This window comes from Sciurus vulgaris, assembly GCF_902686455.1.
Source record: "Sciurus vulgaris genome assembly, chromosome: 9".
In the NCBI taxonomy this organism is placed as follows: Eukaryota; Metazoa; Chordata; class Mammalia; order Rodentia; family Sciuridae; genus Sciurus; species Sciurus vulgaris.
In genome coordinates this window covers 60,005,329-60,026,759 of record NC_136469.1, presented here as the reverse complement: position 1 = coordinate 60,026,759, position 21,431 = coordinate 60,005,329, and the positions used below count along the sequence as shown (strand labels likewise).

Genomic DNA, 21,431 nt, shown 5'->3' with positions numbered 1-21,431 from the left:
ATATCTAACCACTTTTCTGGAGCAAACCTTGGCTCCAGGTTCTATATGTAGCTACTGTAAAGTGCTCTTTCCTCAAACATTACTGGTGTTCAGAAAAATGAAGTCATCAGGAACTAATACCACAATTTGTTTAAAGTACAACATGCTAATACCTGATTAATTTATAAAATTTACTAAATCGACTTAGAGGAAAATTGAAACATTTCAAAGCATGAAATTATAATTTTCAGACTTTATTTCTTATTGTATTTGTTTTTCTTCCATAAGCCATTTAATTTTCCAGTATCTTATGAAATAGAAATTATTTAGGGAAATGATTAATGAAAGGAATCATATTTACTTATGTTGTGACCTCTTATCCCCCATAGTTATTAAACATTATGAGCCATCTAAGATTATTCATTGCAGAAAGGGTTTATGTTATTGAAGAATTTGCTTTTCCAACCTCAGTATAAAGTTACTACTGTAACTTTTTAAAGAAAAAAAGTCTAAATTCACATAGAAATTCTCTTTGCCTTTAGAAACAACCTAGGAAATATGCTAAATATAGCTGGAATTTTGCATTGAAGTATCCTCTTCAGATGAGATAGCTAAAAGAGATTTGCAAAAGAGAAAAATAAGTGTCTGTTGCTTAGAAGAAGGGATAAATAATTTAAAAACCAGAAGCATGGTGATTACCACAGAGTTAAAAAGTTAGAGGTCACTGATGGAATTTAACATATTCTGTACAACTAGGTGAAAAGTAGTCAAGTATGAAAATAAGTTCTTTAGTTTGTTTCCAAGCCATGGTATGTCATCAATTAGAATTATTTACTATTTTTAAATATGTCAACAATTAGAATTATTTTTCAGAACAAAAGTAGAATAATTGCAGTGTGTATGTGAGAGAATTGCTTTAATGTAAATAGTATGCTACTAAACATAGATATAAGTAATGAACAGTTCAGACCTCAGTAATAGTAAAACATTAAATTTCAGACAAACAATACTATAAAAAGAGTAGGGAGCTCAAACTATTATAAAAAGTGACTTCCAGTGAGGTGCAGGTAAATTAGAAACCTGTTAAAATACTTCAACAGTTCTGTTTTTTTTCCCTCCAAAATATCCTGCCATTAATTAAAATTCTAGACAGTTTCACTAGGGTAGTCAAAATCTGGTGTTTGGTGTAATTCCCTTGGTGTAGCCATGGGGTGATCATATGCCCAGACACAAGTTATTTATTTCCCAAAGTCCTTCAAATTTATAACTAACAGACAAAAATGGTCCTCCTACAGAAGAATGGCCTGAGGATTAGCATGCCTCTCCATTTGCCCCTGGGCTTCACGAGTGGTCTGATCTGGGCAGGGAGACGAAAACATACTGAGCAAAGATACAAAAGCATCTTCTGCTTGTCAGATACAAGTAAATTTTATTTCTGGGGAGAATGGCCTTTGTAAATGTGGGTTATCAGAATTGCGGGCAGGACATGAGCCTGTGACTGTGTTTGCAGCTCTCAGAACACTGGCAGTCCATCAGGAAACACCTGGAACCTGACAACCTCTCCAATGCCGAGGCTGTCAAAAGCTTCCTGGCCTTTGTTCAGCACCTCAGGACTGCAAAGAGAGAAGACATCCTCCAAATTCTGAAGACCGAAAAGAAAGAAGTACTGTAAGTTCCCCAAACTTTGTGTGGGGTCATCTGTCAGGAAACCATTGCTGGTTGTCATTTTTTTATTAAGCAAGAAAGACTCCTTCTAAATCATTGTCCCACTTCCAAATCAATTATTCCATTGTTCTACATTATACCACTGCAGTAACTTAATGGTCACTTGACCAAAAATCCAAGAACAAATTTTCACAACAGTGACTCAGGATGCACATATTTTTGTACTTATGAGTTGAAGTTAGTGCTAGATTAGCACATAGAGAGGTGAGGGCAGGGCTTCATCATGACAACCCGGCACGTGGCTGCCTCTCTGTTTTTTGCAACCGTGTTTGCAAGCTATTAATTTATGTTTGAGAAGATTTCGGAGTTGACTGAAACAAACTAGAAAGTTATGACTTTTCCCTTGAAAATGTGATTTCATTAACGATCCAACTGATGTCTCATTTTATGCAGAAAATTGAGAACTATTGTTAAGTAACCAAAAGAATCTAGTGAAAAGAAATTCACACATTTTGTAGAATTTGGTGAAAGTGATTCATTCTCACGTGTGAGAAAGAAAATTGACTTAATTCTCAAATATGTTTTGTTTGTAAGTAAATTTTATACATAGTACACAATTTATAAATACAAATTCATCTGTATAATGTCAATTATCCAAATTAATTATGTAGAACATGGCTCACTTAGTATTTGACAAACAGTGAAACCTACCCATTAACATAATCAAAAGTGGAAATTGGCCAGGTTGCCTGCGCGCGCGCACACACACACACACACCAGCAACAGCAGCTGTCAGGATTCAAAGGACTCAATTTCTCAAGAAGAGAATTTTGTTTTTTGATCTGCAAAGACTGTTTATTCTTGATCAGATTTGTTATTTACTTCCCTTGAGGATACTAAAAAATAGAAAAATTATCAATTTGATGGGCCACAGCTTTTATATAACTGGTATAGAGAAGAATTTGAGCCTAATTTATAATGCTATTTATTAATTTAAATTTACGAATCTTCAAATTATTCTTGGGTTAGGTTAATATAGTAAAATTAGCTTGTATATTCTATGTATATTGTTTAAATAAGAAAAAGAAGAGTTAAGGGAGAGATTTAAATAAAATGGGAAGGGGATCTTTTTGAGAAAATCTTATTTTTTTTGTTGTTCAAATAAAAAGAATTCACTTCTTCAAGAAAGTCAAATCAGTGAAATGTCTGTGAGTGGCAGAGGTTTTTTAATAATTCCTTAAGCACCTGAAGCACTGATATGCATGACAATGCCTTTTTCATAGACCTCAGTTGGTGGATGCTGTCACCTCTGCTCAGACTCCAGCCTCATTAGAAGCCATTTTGGACTTTTTGGATTTCAAAAGTGACAGTAGCATTGTCCTCCAGGAGAGGTTTCTCTACGCCTGTGGATTTGCCACCCATCCAGATGAAGAACTCCTGAGAACACTCATTGTAAGTCAAGCAGACTTAGGGAAAATAAAGACTCTCAGCAGCTAAAAGCAAAAGCAAACAAACCCAGAAACCCCCAAGAATATAAGTGGCAATTAAAAGTTGTTCAGATCAGAATGAAGACTGCAAACTGTGAATATCTTCTAAATATTCACATTCAGATTTCTCTGGACTATTTCTATTCACAGATCATTCACTGCACAGAAATTATTTCACTTAGTGCCTTTACGGTCTCACTAATTAGCATAAACTATACATTGTGGAAACTTAAAAATTGTGTTCACTTCTCATATGTGGGATAGGACAATATTTTGGAGGGGAGAAATCTAGGTTAGGCTTTAATAAGCAATTAAATTTTTTTTTTGAGTTAGAAATCCTCATGGCATTTATATAGATACATTGAAAAGATATAATTATTTCACAATTTAAAATTTTATATTCCATACAAAACTGACTTCTCTTGAGTCCAAGATTCTTTTTTTTTTTAAATTACACTTACCCACTTATTACCTGGTGGATGATAAGTTCATAATCTTTTTGGAAAACACTCCTACTTGAGAATCTGGTAAAAACAATAAAGACCACCTTCATTCATATTTAAATTTTAAAGACATTTTTGTAGTTCACTGACTAACCTGACAAACCTAATCCACAAACCCTTAGAGAGTTCATAGACCATGGTTAGGAATACCTGGACAAGGGACATTCTTTTAACTCTTCATTCAAAACTAGAAAGTGAATTTCTAAATGTTTCAAAAGCAAAATTCTGAGTTTGCTGATATTTCCCTCAAGTTATTGGTTACTTTATCCTTAACAAAAAATGTCCCTCTGAAATACTAAAGTGTCGATGGCCTCTTTTTATCCCTGTTTGGTTAATAGAGTAAGTTCAAAGGTTCCTTTGCGAGCAACGACATCAGAGAAACTGTTATGATCATCATTGGAGCCCTTGTCAGGAAGCTGTGCCAGAATGATGGCTGCAAACTCAAAGTAAGTACGGATCAGTGTCCTGCATGCCATCACCCGAACCACCATTTGATCCTCATCTTGCTCCCCCCAATGGCACTCCTAATTATCCTCTGACTCTACTGATTTTCCCTTTTGCATACAATTACTGCCATCTAACATACCTTGAAATTCCGTTGTTTATTATTTATTGTTATTTCTGTATACTCCATACAAAAATGTATCTTTGTTTCCTTCAGTACTAGTTGCCTACAATAGTGTTTGATGCCTAGATAAAGATCAATAACTACTTGCTAGAAAGGGAATAGTCCATTAATATTCCTACCAACATATGTTTATTGAGCGTCCATTAAATACTCAGATTTGTTTGGTCTTTGTTTTATGACAAATGATAATTGTATATATTTATATATATGGGGGGGGATCAAGTGTGATGTTTTGATACATCTAAACATTGTGGCATGATCAAATTAATATATCCATCACCTCAAATACTTACTGTTTCTTCATGGTGAGAACATTTAAAGTCCATTCTTCTAGATATTTTGAAGTAATGACACAATTTTATTAACTAGTTATCATGCTGTGATCACCAGAATCCTGTCTGATACTGTGAATGGTTGACCTCTATCTCCGGTTTCCTGGTTCCCCCTTCCTTATCCTACTGACTAGCCTTTGGCAACCACCATTCTTACTCTACACACTTATGTAAGTTTGACTTTTTTAGATTCCATGTACAAAGGAAATCATGTGGTATTTATCTCCCTATGCCTGGTTTTTCACTCAGCATGATGACCTCCAGGTCTGTCCATGTTTCCTTTTTAAAGGATTTAGTATTCTGTTATGTATGTGTACCACATTTTAAATGTCCATTCATTCTTGGCTATTGTGAACAAAACTGGAAAGAAGATGGAAGTGCTGATAGCTCTTCAACACACTGATTTTATTTCCTTTGGATAAATACCCAGAAGTAGGATTGCTGAATCATAAGGTAGTTCAGTTTTTAGTGTTTTGAGGAATCTCCATACTATTTTCCAAAATGGGTGGACTAATCTACAAAACTACCAACTACACAAGGGTTACCTTTCCTCTACATCCTTGCCAACACTTTTTATCATTCTACTTTTTTATAATAGCCAACATAATAGGGATGAGGTGATAATTGTATTGTGGGTTTTTTAAATTGTAGTTTTAATTGGTATCTCTGATAATTAAAGATGTTGAACAGTCTTCCATGTATCTGTTGATCATTTGCATGTATGTTCTTGGAGAAATGTCAGTTCAGGTCCTTTGTCCGTTGTAAGAGGGCTCTGTTTTCCTGTTATTAATTTTAGTTCTTTGTTTATTTTAGATATTTGCCCTGGATGGTGATATCAACCATGGTATACAATTTGCAGATAATTCCTCCATGACTATTGGTTTTCTCTTCACTCTATTGTTCATTTCTGTGCATAAATTTTTTGATTTGATGCAGTTCCATTTGTCTATTTTTCCTTCATTGTCTTGTACTTTTGGGTCTTATCCAAGTACTCTCTGCCCATATCAGTGTCCCCCTGTGTTGTTGTTTTTGTAGTATTGCAGTTTCAGGTCTTTCATTTAATCCTTAATCTATTTTAAGTTAATTCTTATGTAAAGGGGGAGACAACATTTTTTTTCTTTCATATGTAGATATCCAGTTTTCCCAATACCTTTTATTGAAAATATGGTTTTTCCCCATTACATGTTCTTGGCACCCCAGTGTAAAAATCAGTTAACCCTGTGTGGGTTTATTTGTGGACCCTTTAACTTATTTCACTGGTCCTTTTATATTTATGCCAGTACCATGCTGTTTTTATGACTATGGCTTTGTAATATATTTAAAATTCCAATAGCGTGATTACTCCAGCTTTGTCCTTTTTGCTCAAGATTGCTTTGTCAATTTAGGGTCTTTCGTAGTTCCGTAAGTGTCATAGAATTGTTTTTTTTTGTTTTGTTTTTTGTTTTTTTTTTTTTTTTTTAAGTTCTCTGAAGAATGTCACTGGGCTGGGTGTGATGGTGCACTCCTGTAATCCCAGTGGCTCAGGAGGCTGAGGCAGGAGATCTGGAATTCAAAGCCAACCTCAGCAAAAGCAAGGTGCTACGCAACTCAGTGAGACCCTGTCTAAATAAAATACAAAATAGGACTGGAGATATGGCTCAGTGGTCAAGTGCCCCTGAGTTCAATACCTGGTACCCCCCTGTACCCCCACTCCCCCCAAAAAAACAGAATGTCACTGGTATATTGATGGGCATTGCACTGAATCTTTAAATTGCTTTGGGTAGCATGGTTGTTTTAACAATATTAATTCTTCCAAATGCCTTTTCATTTGTCATCTTCAGTTTGTCATCTTGTGTCATCTTCAGTTTCTTTCATCAGCGTTCTATAGTTTTCAGTATACAGATCACTTCCTTGGTTAAATTTACTCCTAAGTGTTTATTCATTCTATTATAAATAGAATTGCTTTTTAAATTTCTTTTTCAGATAGTATGTTGTCAGTTATAGAAATATGATTGATTTTTTTAAGTTGATATTTTATCCTGCAACTTACTGAATTCATTTATCTATCCTAACAGCCATTTGATGGAGTTGTTAGGGTTTTCTGTATATAAAATCATGTATTTAGAAAACAGAGGTGATTTCACTTCTTTCCTTTCCCATTCAAATGTCTTTCATTCCTTTTTATTGACTAATTGTCCTGGATAGGACTTCAAATATGATGATGAACAGAAATGGTGCTAGCAGGTATTATTGTCTTGTTTCTGATCATAGAGGAGTAGTTTTACTTTTTACTGTTGAGTATGTCAGTAATGGTTTTGTCATATATGGATTTATTGTGTTGAGGAATATTCCTTCTATACCTAATTTGTTGAAAGTTTTTATAATAAGGAACATTAAATTTTGTCAAATGCTTCTTTCTGCTCTCATTGAAATGATTATGTTTTTGGTCTTCATTCTGTTAATATGGTGAATCACGTTAATTGATTTGCATATGTTGAACCATCCTTGCATTGTAGGAATAAATCCTATTTGGTTGTGGTGACAGATTTTTTTTTAAAGTACCGTGGCTAGTATTTTATTGAGGATTTTAAAATCTATGCTCAGCAGTGAGACTAGCCTTGACTTTTCTTTTCTGGTGGTATCTGTTTGGTTCTGGTATCATGGTAATGCTGTCCTTGTAAAAATGTGTTTGGAAGTAATCTCTCCTCTTCCATTTTTTGGAAGAGTTTGAGAAGGATTAGTATTGGTTCTTCTTTAAATAGTTGGAAGAATTCTGCTTTGAAGCCATCTGACCCTGGACTTTTTCTTGATGGAAAACTTTAATTACTGATTCAATCTCCTTTCTCATTATCACTCTGCTCAGATATATGATTTCTTCATAATTCATTCTTGGTAAGTTAAATGTTTTATGGAATTCATCTATTTCTCCTACATTGTTCAATTCGTTTGTGTATGTAGACATTGCTCATAATAGTCTCTTATGATCTTTCTTACCTGTAAGTTGTAATGTCTCCTCTTTCACTTATGATTTTGCCTATTTGGTCTTTTATCTTCTTAACTTAGTCTAGCTAAGGGCTTGTCAATTGTGTTTGTTTTTTAAAAAAAATCCTTAGTTTCATTTTCTTTTGTATGTTTCTATTCCACTTACTTCTCCTCTGATCTTTGTTATTTCTTTCTTTCTGCTGATTTTGAGCTTGTTTAGTTTTCTTTTACTAACAGGGTAAAATATTTTTTTGAGATTTTCTCCTGTTTATATGTAGGCATTTAGTGCTATAAATTTCCCTTTTATGAATGCTTTTGCTACAAACTATAAGTTTTAGAATGGTGTGTTTCCATATTCATTCATCTCAGAATATCTTTACATTTCCAGTTTAATATATTCTTTTATTTAAGAATTATCAGAAGCCTATTATCTAATTTCCATGTGTTTGTCAATTTTCTTGATTCCTCCTCTTATTGATTTCTAGTTACATACCATTGTGGAAGGAAAAAATATTTGATATGATTTCAATCTTCTTAAATTTATTAAAACTTATTTTGTGATTTAAGATTTAGTGGGGGAAGGGGGTAAGAGAAGAATGGAAGAGCGTTGGATTGTGTAGAGAACAAAGTGGGGTATGAAAGGTGGTGGAATGAGACAAATATCATTACCCTATATACATGTATGATTACACAAATGGTGAATCTCCAGCGTGTACAACCATAGAAATGAAAAGTTGTACCCCATTTGTGCACAGTGAATCAAAATGCATTCTGTAAAAATTAAAATTAAAATAAAAAAATAACATTTAGCTTAAAAAAAATTTAGCCTGGGCAGGTTTCTGTGTACACTTAAGAATGTCTATTTTGGGAATATTAGATGGAATATTCTATGTATGTCTATTAGGTCCTTTTGATCTAAAGTATAGTTCAAGTCCAGTGTTTCCTTATTGATTTTGTTTGTATGATCTGTCTATTGTCAATAATGGGATATTAAAATCCTCAACATTTATTGTGTTGTGGTATGTCTCCCTTCAGTTCTCTTTAATGCTTGCTTTATGTATTTAAGTGTTCTCATGTTGGGCACATACTGTTTACAATTGTTATGTCTTCTTGATGATTGACCTCTTTATCATATATAATGGCCTTCTTTGTTCTATACTCAGCTTTGAATGGTGTGTTGTTCTTCTAGTTCTTAGGAAAATATTAGATTCTAAGGCTTCCTGTTAGAACAGAACTTTGTCTATAATAAATGTAGTTTATAGTTTAAAGTTTTGTCAGTGGAAATTTAAGTATTTCTAATCACCTAGAACTTTGTATTTTGCTTTTAATCTCATTTGCTGAAAGCTTCTTTGTTTTCCTAAGAGCTAATTTTCACATCTTTTTACATAAAAAAGCAAAAATACTCACTGTGTAAGCATAACTCAAAATGGAAATTCCAAATGGATTAAAATCAAATACATCCCACTTTTCTATAATACAAATAAAGCATTTTCTCTGTCCATATTTATTATATAGCCAGCATCCTGTTCTGCCACAGGAAGGCATAATTGCATTATTTTGCTTACTAAACACTTGCTGTTAAGAACAATATTGAGAATATTTTTGAAACCAAATCATTTCATGAGAGACAACCCCTAAATAGATTGTATACGAAGTATGAAAAAGATTACTAAAAAGAGGGCCACTGAAAATATTTGAATATCAGTTCTGGCAGAAATCAAATTTAGTATAGAGAACTATGAATTCTTATGTTTTTCGGTTTCCATAATTACTTGAGTAGCTTATTTGCTTCAGCAATTGATGTATTAAATACCTTGGCTAAAGACAAAATCCACATATAAAAATCCTGTTAGCAGTATTTGATGAACATCTACTCTATGCTAGGTATAATGCTAATCCTTTAACATAAAGAGATATAAAACATTCTACCATTCTCAAAGAACTCCTTGTCTATTTATCAACTAAAAACAGGCTAGTGCAGTTGAGTTGACCTTCTGTATCTGTAGGTTCCCCATCCAGGATTCAACCAACATTGATTGAACATACTGGAAAAAAATTACATCTGTAATTATCATGTGTGGACTATTTCTTTTTCATTATTCTCTAAACAAACAGTATGGCAACTATTTATGTAACATTTACATTATATTAGATATTACAAGTAATCTAGAGATGCTTTAGGGGCCCAGGGCGTGGCTCAGTGGTAGAACACTTGCCTAGCATGCCTGTGGTCTATCCCCAGCACCACAAAAAATAAATAAATAAACCTTCCAATTAATTTTTTAAAAATCTAGAGATGATTAAAAGTACACAGGAGTATGTGTGCAGGTCATATGCAAATACCATACCATTTTACAAGCATTTGTAAATTTAGTTATCCTCAGGATGTCCTGGAATCAATCCCTATGCATACTGAGGGACAACTGTAATACTGAAACAAACAAGTGGGGATACAGAGCCACAGTGACCTTTTCTGTTTAAGGGTGTTAGGGAAAGTTTCACCAAAACGGTATTTGAGCTTAGTCTAGAAGAAAGTTTTAGGTGAAGAAATCATAATATGGAATAAAGGATATTCTACAAGTAGCATAATATTGTATGAAAAGGTCCAAAGTAGGCCCAGTATGCTTGGGAACAGTGAGAAATTCTGTGGCACTGGAACACAAAATAGGTATGCTTGCCTGTAGGTAGGTTAGTGTGAAGATACCAGAAATGGGGAGGACAGAAGAAAGTAAATAGATCTTTATTAATAATGAGCTAAGGAGTCTCACCTTCATTGTATACAACAAGGAGGTCTGGTGAAGTTTTTAGGTGGGTGAATGATATACTCCTTTTTAAAATTTTATTTTGGAAGAAGCAAGATGATATATGGACTGGATATTAGCTGAATTAGTCAGTGAGATCTGACTGAAAACATTTTGGAATAACTCTGGTAAGAATTAATAGTTGTAAGCATAGGGTCAAAGGAGTAAGAGGAGACAGATTCAAGAGCCATTTAGGAAGTAGATTCAATAGTGTTTAGTCATTGATGAGCTGCGGGGAATGAGAAAGAGGTAAGAATCTAGGTGACTCCAAAGCTCCAGGTTAGAATACCAGGGTATGGCAAAGCCTACCACTTAATCAAGGGTTCCAGAGCCTGATTTAGGAAGGTGGAGCTATTAATTTGTTTTGACCATATTACATTTGAAATCCTTTGGGCCACCAGGTTGAGTTGTTCAACAGGCAGTTGGTCACAACTGCAGATCAGGAGAGAAGTAAGAGCTAGAAATAGAGGGTGGTCAGAAACCCTGGGAGAAAAAGGGATTACCAAGGCATGTGGCATAAAAAGGAAACTGAGTGACTGATCAAGGTTCTTCTGATAATGAGACAGCTTAGCTCTTTTCACATTTTTAAAATCACCCTGTAAGTAGCTGCAAACTATCCTCTATCACTGTCATTCAATCTCGTTAATGTTTTTGAGCTACTTTATTTTAAGCACTGTTCAGATAATGAGATTTGGCCACCAAATGGACTGTAGTTAATGTTCAAATTTTCTTTTCTATTTTCTGCTATGAAGCTCTGATCTACCCTTTGGTCAAATCAAAGACATATGAAAGAAAATGAAAGTACAAATTTAAGGTACTTTCTGGGAACGCAATGCTTATGCTACCCAAAAGGTACCTGTTATTCCATCTAGTGCTATGGCTTCACAGTGTGTGTTAGCATGAAATTTGCCCAACAGCAGTCTGAATAGCAGCTAGACAAGTTCACCATCAGGACCAATAAAGTCAATGATGTCTTTTCTATTTATTTTGTTTGTTTACATTTTGACCTCCCTGCATCCTAATTTCATTTTCTCCCAAAATTTGCATTTAAAAAGAGCAAACTTATAGAAAACTTCTAAGAATAGTACAATTTCATGAACATATTATACTCTTCATTTAGATTTTCCAAGTCTTGAAATATTAACATTAGCTCATTCTGTTTCATTTTAATTGAACCATCTGAGAGTGAGTTGTAGACATCTAACATTTTACTCCAAAATATTTTTACTTCTTATTACTTGAGTGCCCTTGCATCTAGGATCTTCTGGTGGACAAAATACATGTAATTTATTAAAGTGTGAATTCATACCTATGTTTCTAATTCTAATTGAACATAACAAGTTTCTTTCTCTCCTTCCATTCTATAATTTTATCTTTTTTTTCCCAGCAAGAAACCTGGATATTTTGAGAACATCAGTATATTCATTCATCTGCTCATTTCTAAGAGTGACACAAACTAGTTTTGAAATTGCTACACCCGTCACTATAAAAACAAACTAAGTTCAGTTCAAGACTTCATTACAGTTCTTTTTGTCCTTAGGATATTTTCCAAGGTATACAGTCTGAATCCTATATACAACAGTTGTTTGGATGAATTCTTTTTTGTCCTCTTCTGTTTAGTTCTGTTATCAATTTGATATCCATTTAGGTTCATTTAAGTTTCAATTGGATTTTAGTAATTTTGCATCCTTATTAACTTACTTTTACTTCTTGAGGATATAAAATATTAACATGATTCAAAAGCCAAAACTATTTTTAAAAAATCCTCAAAAAGAATAGCCCTTCCACCTATTCTTATCTACTTTCCATAGCTAAGCGTTACCATTAATTTTTGTTTCTCCTTCTTACATTTCTTTTCACAACAGCAAGCAGAGGTTCACACGGACACACACTTTCCTATTGCTTTTTTCTTGTACAAAATTTCCACTCTATATATCCTCTTCTATAGCTTAACTTTTTCTACTTAACAATGTATTATGGAAATCACTCCATACTGGTAATAGAGGCCTTCCTAGTCCCTTTTTACAACTGCTTACTACCCTATTGTGCCATTGAATCACAGTTTATTCAATGTCTCCTACACACTATCATGCAATGGCTTCCACTGTTTTTGCAATTACACATAATGCTGAAATGGATAATTTTAGACACCTTGTTTTATATTGTTGGGGATGTAGCTTCAGGTCAAGAGCTGTAGATCAAAATGGAGTTTTGTTAACTTTTGTCAATTCTGTTTATCTTCCATATGAATTATGCTTTCACTAGCAATACACAAGAATGCCTATTTCCCCATAGCCTCACAAACAAAATACATTATCAAGCTTTATTTATATATTTTACAAATCTAAGAGTTGACAAATGTCATTTCTTGAATTATGTGTGAAGTTTAGTATGTCTCCTTCTGTTTGGAGATTTTTTATTTTCTTCCTCCGTCCAACCTTCCCCTTCCGTGTGTGTGTGTGTGTGTGTGTGTGTGTGTGTGTGTGTGTACCTGTAGCTTCATTTCAGAGTTCATAAATCCTTTAGGTGAATTAGGTCTTAGAAATCTTTATGATGAAACAAAAGCCCAGAAACTTACATAGTGGCAAGGATAAGACCAGAACTCAGATGCTTCTATTTCTAATTTGCCTTTCCATTAAACTATTAGCTCATCCCCAGAGTTTTTTTTTTCCCTTTCTCCAGGTCAGGAAAAAAGGCCTTTTCTAATTGCAGAACATGTTTGCAAAGTACCTAGCAAAGGACTTGTCACATGGAAAGCATTTAAAAATATTTTAAAATGTATAGCAGTATTAATTAACTTCGTCTGCAAGTGAGAACAAACACTTCCAAAACATTTAGAACCAGACCTTATATGTCAAGCAAGTACTTTCACTCAGGCTGTTTCTTAAGAAAACATGTGTGGTGACATTTAGGCTCCATCTAATTTTTGTTTTAGAAATTCAATAAACGAAAAAATTTTTAATCAATTGCAAGGGAATTAAAATGGCTTTCTTTAAAATGGCTTTTTAAAAAATTCAGAATGCATTTAAAACTAAATCAGCCCATTATTAGCTCATTGCTTCTTAAGAACGTGTTGATATATATATTTAAGAAAAAAAACACAAGTACCTTTTCAAGCTCAACTTACTTGCTTTTATTGTGTGTCCAGGCAATAGTGCAAACCTTTTAAAACTGTAGGTTGTTTTCTTGCCTGAGTTTTGTTTTATGTATAGTTATGAATAAGTTTAAGGTATGTGACTTTTTTAGGCCGTAGTTGAAGCCAAGAAGTTAATCCTGGGAGGACTTGAAAAACCAGAGAAAAAGGAGGACACTATGATGTACCTGCTGGCCCTGAAGAACGCTCTGCTTCCAGAAGGTGTCCCACTCCTTCTGAAGTATGCAGAGGCAGGAGAAGGGCCCATCAGCCACCTCGCTACTACCACTCTCCAGCGATATGATGTCCCTTTCATAACAGATGAGGTGAGACCTCCAAGAATATTTGCAACATAAGCAGAAGGGGAAAAGCACATCCGAACATGAGTCAAGAGCAAATTCCTCTCAAGTCACTCTATTTTTTCCCCAAGTGGTCTCTCTCTTGTGCTTAGAAATAACTCTAAAATTGCATTTAAGGCTATTCTAAAGCAGCCTCACATTTTGAATAGATAATGTCCTATATCCTGAAGCATACCCTCTTATTTTTAGAAATAAATTATTTTCAGAAATATACTTCCTCTTATAAGTTTTTAGATGCTGTTAAATTTTTCAGCACAAAAATATCCTGGCTTAAGATTGGCCTCTTTTGTTCATATAACTACATTTTTAGGCAGTCACCTAACTTAAAATTTTTGAGGGCAGAGGATGTTTATTAACTTTAATAAAAACTTACTTTGAATAGGGTGTCTAACACTGAGAATGTTATTTCCAGTTTGTAGCTAAGTGCCCTTCCCCCAGTTTTGTGTCAAATGTGATTGGCAATAAAGCATAATCATTAGGCGTACAGGCTTTTGAGAAAGATGACCTGGTTGTAAATTCTGACTAGTCGTTTGTCCTTGGGTGAGTTATTTAACTTCCTGAGAAGGAAGGCCAAGATTTGAGGGAAATAGGAAAAGACAGAGAGAAGCATAATTGCAAGAAATATTTATAAATGCCTAGTAAAGAGCCTCACATATTATATCTTCTTAGGTAATGTTAGTGACCAATAAAATTAGTTGTTGACACAGAATACAATTATAATGATACATTTGCATTGATTTTAATATTTTTTAGGAAAAAAGGACATAATGTACCCTATGGTTGATAACGATGTGTCAAGTGGGTTCACTGAATATAACAAATGTACCATTGTTGTCTCTTTCCATTTTCTATTGCTATACCAAAATACCTGATGTCAAGTGTTTTATAAAGAAAAGAAATTTAGTTTGCTCACAGTTCTGGAGGTTCAAGAACATGGTGCTGACATCTTCTCAGCTCTGATAAACGCTTATGGCCAATAGCTTCACAATGGCAGAAGTGCATGTAAGAGTGGCCAGTGGCACATATGGATAAAGATTCAGGGAGGTACCAGGATCCCTTTTAATAACCTATTATTGAAGGAATTAATCCAGTCCTATAAAACTGCATTAATTCCTCCTGAAGTCGAACAGCCCATGCCTAATTACCTTCTATGAGGCCCTGCCTCTCAAAGGTTCCACCACCTCTACACCACCACACTGGGGTCCAAGCTTCTAGCACATGAGTCTTTGGGGGACACATTCAAGCCACATTCAAATCATAGCAACTGTGGTGCAGGATGTGAACAGAGGGGGAGATTGCGCATGTATATGACTGGGGATATATTAAAACTCTATCTAATTTCTACTCAATTTTTCTGTGAACCTTATTACACTGCTCTAAAAAAAAAAGTAATAAGGCCTAGTAATTTAAAAAAGAAAAGAAAAGATTCTGAGGTGTTTCATTGTGAAGAAATATCCATTCATATAGCCATTTCTCCCCAAATCCTCATTGCCATGTGGCAGTAGTATCCATAAAATATATTAGTTAGGTAGAACCATGTTATGCTGCATAACAAATGAACCTCAAAATCTCAGCAGTTTATCAAAAGTTTATTTATCATGATATGTCTAATATGGGTAAGGGAACATGTGGCCATCAGTCCATTGAGTCATGGAAGAAAAAGATGGGAAAGCATTGCCTCAACCTGAAAGTGATCCATATTGATTCTGTCATGTCATGGCCTATTAGCTGGAACTAGTTGTATGGCTCTAACCTAATGACAAAGGAACCTGGGAAATGTAGTAATACACATATTTACTCACTGTCCCTGCTACACTATCAATTTTAAAGGTCTGGTTGTGCACTAATTTTGAATATCTTACAAGCAGGTGAAGAAGACCTTGAACAGGATATACCACCAGAATCGTAAAGTCCATGAAAAGACTGTGCGGACGACTGCAGCTACTGTCATTTTAAAAAACAACCCATCTTACATGGAGGTAAAAAACATCCTGCTCTCTATTGGGGAACTTCCCAAAGAAATGAATAAATACATGCTCTCCATTATTCAAGACATTCTGCGTTTTGAAATGCCTGCAAGGTATGACACGTTGCATGTCTCTGTGCTTGTTTAAGTTTATTTACATACTGATATGGTACAAATGTGGCTAATAAAATGGTGTTATATTGCATGGAACAAAAATTGCATGGAACAAAAAGGTGAAAAATTTACCCGAGAACACTGTTTAGTGAATCAGCTAAAATAGCTTCATATTGGCTGTTTCTAATTGGGAGCTCTGAGTCTGACTTACTCTGGCTGTACTATTCAGTCTGATAAGTACATATTGCCAAATGTTAGTAATGTTTTAAAATCTAATTGCAGGACTCTTTTATATGTAGCCCAACAAAGTGATGTTAGTTCTCACCAACTTGTCTTTCATCTTAATTTTTCATATGTTTGGGATCTTTGAAGCCTCATTTATAAATTTGCCATTAAGGTTTAAAATGTTAGGCATGGCCTACATTTTTGGTCAATTCAAGGTCTGAAACAGCAGACTCTGCTGCTTTCAGTCACTCTTGTTGGACTCACCTCCTTCAGGTCCCCAAGTCTTTCCTCCTAAATTCACCAATCCCACTCTTCAGGGTAGCTACCCCGAAGCTCCTTCTCACTGGAATCAGAGGTCTAGAGAAGGAATTTCCATTTCCCCAGAGGTACCTGCGGAATAGGACCCCCAAGAAAGAACAAACTTCAATGGTCCCCAAAGCAAAAGAAGACAGATGAGGGAGGGTGGAAAACAAAGGAAAAGAAACTTAAAAAGAAGAAAGTAAAAGATTGAAAGAAAGAGAAATAAGAAGTAAGAGTAAATAAGAGTAAATAAGAATAAGAGTAAATAGGGGGCGTGAGAAGACCTGAGAGAAGAGTAGGACAAAGAGAAATGAAAGGAGTGGGTGAGCGGGGGAGGAAGGAGGAAGCCAGGTCTATGGGAAGCCATTGATTTCCAGGTGAATGGATGTGATTCTGCTTCTACTTCCTTGTTGCTTTTTTGAGGCTTTGTGGAGGAAGTCCCAGGCATGTTTGCTGACTTGTCTTGTGAGTCTAGTAATTTAGGAATGGGAAAGAAGAGGCAATCAGAGCACAGGGAAGAAGATGGGGGTGAAGAGCAGCCTAGGAAATGGGAAGAAACAATCACAAACATTGTGGGTCAGATTCTTAGGACCAGAAACCCTACAGTGGGCAGGGACAGTAAAGGCCACTTTGCTTAGTGTCACTTTGCAGTGTAGGGACCTTGTGTCCAGACTTCAACTGCTCCTCTCTGGTGGCAAGAAGCTCATCACCTGTGAGGAAATCTATTTCATTCTTCAGACTCTGCCCACATGTCTCTGTATGAACTGAAATCTTCCTATTGTCTCTCGTTTTTATCTCTGGAGCGAAGCAAAGCATGTATAATCATTCAGCCACGTGAATACCCTTTGAATTTTTAAGGGCATCTTTTATGATCCTCCCTTCTTTGCTTCTCTTTGCTGAAATCTTATAACCTAGTGATATTGGAGGGTGGAGAGTATATCAAATTGCTATTTCCTCCCCTCAAAAATTTCCTACCTCAGATCTAGATCCAGTTTACTTTGGCTGATTATTTAGATGTTTACCATGTCATAATTTTATTATGACTGATATTATTAGTGTTACACAGTAAAAAATGGAAAAATCTCAACCCTAATTACATAGAAAATACAGAGACATGGAGTAAGGAGGAAGACTTTGAGACAATGGTTCATTTCTGTGTTTTATTGAGCTGTGTCTATAATTGAAAACTACACAGGTACAAAGAATCCTGGAAATTTGCTGTTATATTATTAACCAATGATAACATTAAATGGAATAGAAAAATGTTCGAAGACACAGTGTGCAACCACCTTAGTTTGATACAGTTTCTCTTAAACATTTATACAAGTTAACAACAGAACAGTGATGACTCAGCCCAAGCTTTCCACTCTGTGTCCACTGTCAGCTGAAGCCCTGCATCGCTGGGAAGCCTTACCTTGCTGTCATTTGGATACCAAACTAAATTTCAAATATCTGCGGAATGAAGGGGAAAGCCCTAATCTTGATGCTGATGTCCAGCTGGCACCTCCCTCAGTCTTGGAGTGGCATGAGGAAAATTCCGCCCCCTTCTTTTTCCTCTGAGGATTTGATTTCTTTCCTGACTTGACTTGGGAAACAGCCATTACAATGAACGTTCAGCTTTTTCTTCTTACATGTTGCAGCAAAATGGTCCGTCGCGTTCTCAAGGAGATGGCCACTCATAATTATGACCGTTTCTCCAAGAGTGGATCCTCTTCTGCCTACACAGGCTACGTAGAACGTATGTAACCCACAGAGGGGTTCTCCTCCATGCCCATCCCCAAGTTGGCATGCTGAAGCTGTTGCTAAGCTGCATGGTTGCTTTGTCATTAGGTAGTCCCCGAGCAGCATCTACCTACAGCCTTGACATTCTTTACTCGGGTTCTGGCATTCTAAGAAGAAGTAACCTGAACATCTTGCAGTACATTGGGAAGGCTGGTCTTCACGGTAGCCAGGTAACTCATCTTCCATGGGTTGTGCTTAACAAATTGTGTAAGAAATTAGCCTAAGGTAAAATATAATATCCTGATGGCAGCACTATGTGTAAGTTAATGATGGCTCTGTCACATGTTGCCATGATTCCATCATCTGCAAAGGTTAAATAGGTTTGTAAACCCAGAGGAAGTTCCAAATATGAACCTGGAATGTAAGCAATTGATGTGCACAACTTTCCAGAGATCCATTTGTCTTTCAAAGGTATACATGTTCACAAAATTGAAATTGTGTCTGTATTCTTCACTTAAACTTTTAAAATAATATTTTATTTGTATTCATAAATATATTTCTTTGGACCCCCTGAGTATTTAATTCTAAAATGTATTTGCCTTTTTGAGTGTCTTTACAGATAGATTGATTCAACATAAAGGAAACTGTATAATAGAATATGACTCTGACTTTGGAGTCCATCTGTATTTCTTCAAAACAGCTAGGAAAAAAAAAATACAGTGTAAGCATTCAACAACTGGTTGGCAGCTTTCATTCTGTTAGTTTTATCCAAAATTTGGTGATGACCTACAAAGTCTACCTTATTATGAAATATACCTTCTTTTTAGTTTTTATGACTATCAAATTATAACCTTCTTAATTGAAGATAGTTAAGCTTTAGAAGTGATCCAGGGCCACAGAAACGTTGAGTTCCCTTCAATGTTCAATCGCCTCCCTTCTTACTTGTACTGTAGTTAGAATACCATGTCCTTCTGTCCAGAGGACTCGCCATCTGTTTTCTGATAGGTGCTCAGAAATGTGAAGCACCCAGTGGTTTGGGGCTGGGTAGGGAGGACAGAAAATGTGTAAAATTCCTGTGTGGTAGAAATCAGGTTGTGAACCTTCTTATGGTATTTGTCGTCTTTTTAAAAATGTTTTTAATTTTTGGCAAGGGAGAAAAGTTTGTCATAGAAATGTATGAGTCATGGCTTGGAAAGTTCAGGCCCTCTCATGGCAGCAACCTTGGGACAACTGTGTCAATACCCTTCTATCTCCTTTCAGAGCTCTCCAGGATAGCTGATTCATTATTATATGTAACAGTCCTGAGAAGACCAAGGGCCTCAAAAAGATTGAAAGCTCATGCCAGGCTCAGTGGCACATATATGCCTGTAATCCTCGCAACTTGGGAGGACGAGTCAGGAGGATTGGAAGTTCGAGGCCAGCCTCAGCAACTTAGCAAGACACTGTCTCCAAATAAAAAATAAAAAGGGTTGGGGATGTGGCTCAGTCATAAAATGCCTCTGATTCAATCCACAGTACAAAGAAAGAAAGAAAGAGAGAGAGAGAAAGAGAGAGAGGGAGGAAGGGAGGGAGAAAGGAAGGAAGAAAATAAAGAAAAGAGAACTCATGGATTTGCAGTCTGAAAGCAGAAGTTTGTATCCCTCTACCATTTACTAAGCGAGTGAACTTGAGCCTTTTTTTTCCCCCTCACCTAAAATATGGGTAAAATCATCTGCATTTTAAAGAATGGTTGTGAAGATGACATGGAAGAGACTAATCTGCCTTATATTTGGGCACAGAGGTTTTGTTTGACTTTAGTTGTGTTTTGGGCTACCTACTGCAGGCATTTGAGGTTTTGACCACCAGAAAAGTTTTAGCTGCAGTTCAGAAGCCTCATCACTTACAGAGCAGGTATGTCATAACCGTTGTATCAACTTTTCCCTAGGTGGTCATTGAAGCCCAAGGGCTGGAGGCCTTAATTGCAGCCACTCCTGATGAGGGGGAGGAGAATCTCGACTCCTATGCCGGCATGTCAGCCATCCTTTTTGATGTTCAGCTCAGACCTGTCACTTTTTTCAATGGATACAGTGATCTGATGTCCAAAATGCTGTCAGCATCCAGCGACCCTGTCAGCGTGGTGAAAGGACTTATTCTTCTAGTCGATCATTCTCAGGTAATTCAAGTCTGCAAGTATTTATTCAGTCTCTTAAATTGCCAGGTGCATTTTGAATGTGCTGTATGCCTGGAGGATACAAGACCAAGTTCTGCCCAACTTGGAGCTCACCTTCTAAGCGTTTGACCCTCTTGATATTATTGCCTTTTCTCCTATGTTATTTTCTTTTGCACTTGTTAGCTGATTCTGGGATTTCTTTACTTTGAGATAAATGGGAAATATGGATGCTAACGGAAACAAGATTATGGAGACTGCCTAGGATATAGCAGAGCAGGGATGGCATTGCCTCCATTTTGGACTTACCTGGGCATGAGAGGGTGGGTATTTATCCTGAGTTGCTGAGCCACATGGCTTCATAAGTTACCAGTAACGTTCTTAATGACAATAATGATGAAGATCCCAGAGAGCATCATTTTGACCCTGCACAAGCAACCACTGATGCCAGCCACATATTTCATGGAGACTCTTTGCCCAAAATTCTCATGATCATAGAATCTTTGAAGGGCTGTTTGTTCTTAGAGAGTAGGAAGGAGTACTTCACTCACTCAAAGGCCAATCTAGAATATTTTTCGATGGTCCTTGATCCTAAATCTCTATGGTAAGATTGAGGTGACCAAGATGGGAGTTGGTCTGCTTAATTGGATTTTCAGAGAAACAGAAGAGGGTTACTCTGAATGCTGAGTTTGAATGTTTCATGCTTAATATTTTTCCTTTAATGGCTTGATTTTATTTCCTGTCTAAGCAAAGCAAAAAGAAAAACTGGAATGGTGGCTAAATAAGAATCTTAAGGGAAATCATGGTACATTCTGATTAATACTTATTATACTGAAGCTGTATAAAGAGAATGAACATTAAATTTATAGACTTGTAGAATTTACTTGTGAAGTTTGCTTTGGTGTTTTACTAAATTCATAGGTAAAAGCCTAGGTTTGAATTTTGGCTCCTCTACTTTCTTGCTGTATGCTCTTGGGCAGTTACTTAATAGCTTTAAGTCATGACTTCCTACTAATAAAGTGGGGCATTTGAAAAGATGATCCAAAGATTTTACCACCTTTGTTGTTCTTTGACAACTCTGATTTGTTAGATTCCAGTGGTGAAATAATA

General features: G+C 35.8%; 1 protein-coding gene across 1 annotated transcript in view; it reads left to right on the top strand.

Moving 5' to 3' along the window:
• The window catches only part of MTTP (microsomal triglyceride transfer protein), a 41,875-nt gene that overhangs the window by 11,704 nt on the left and 8,740 nt on the right, over positions 1-21,431 (top strand). The window contains 8 exon segments of the mRNA XM_079153893.1: positions 1,490-1,647; positions 2,928-3,096; positions 3,973-4,080; positions 13,603-13,815; positions 15,717-15,928; positions 18,094-18,191; positions 18,284-18,405; positions 20,100-20,327. Coding sequence (XP_079010019.1) covers positions 1,490-1,647; positions 2,928-3,096; positions 3,973-4,080; positions 13,603-13,815; positions 15,717-15,928; positions 18,094-18,191; positions 18,284-18,405; positions 20,100-20,327 — 1,308 coding nt within the window.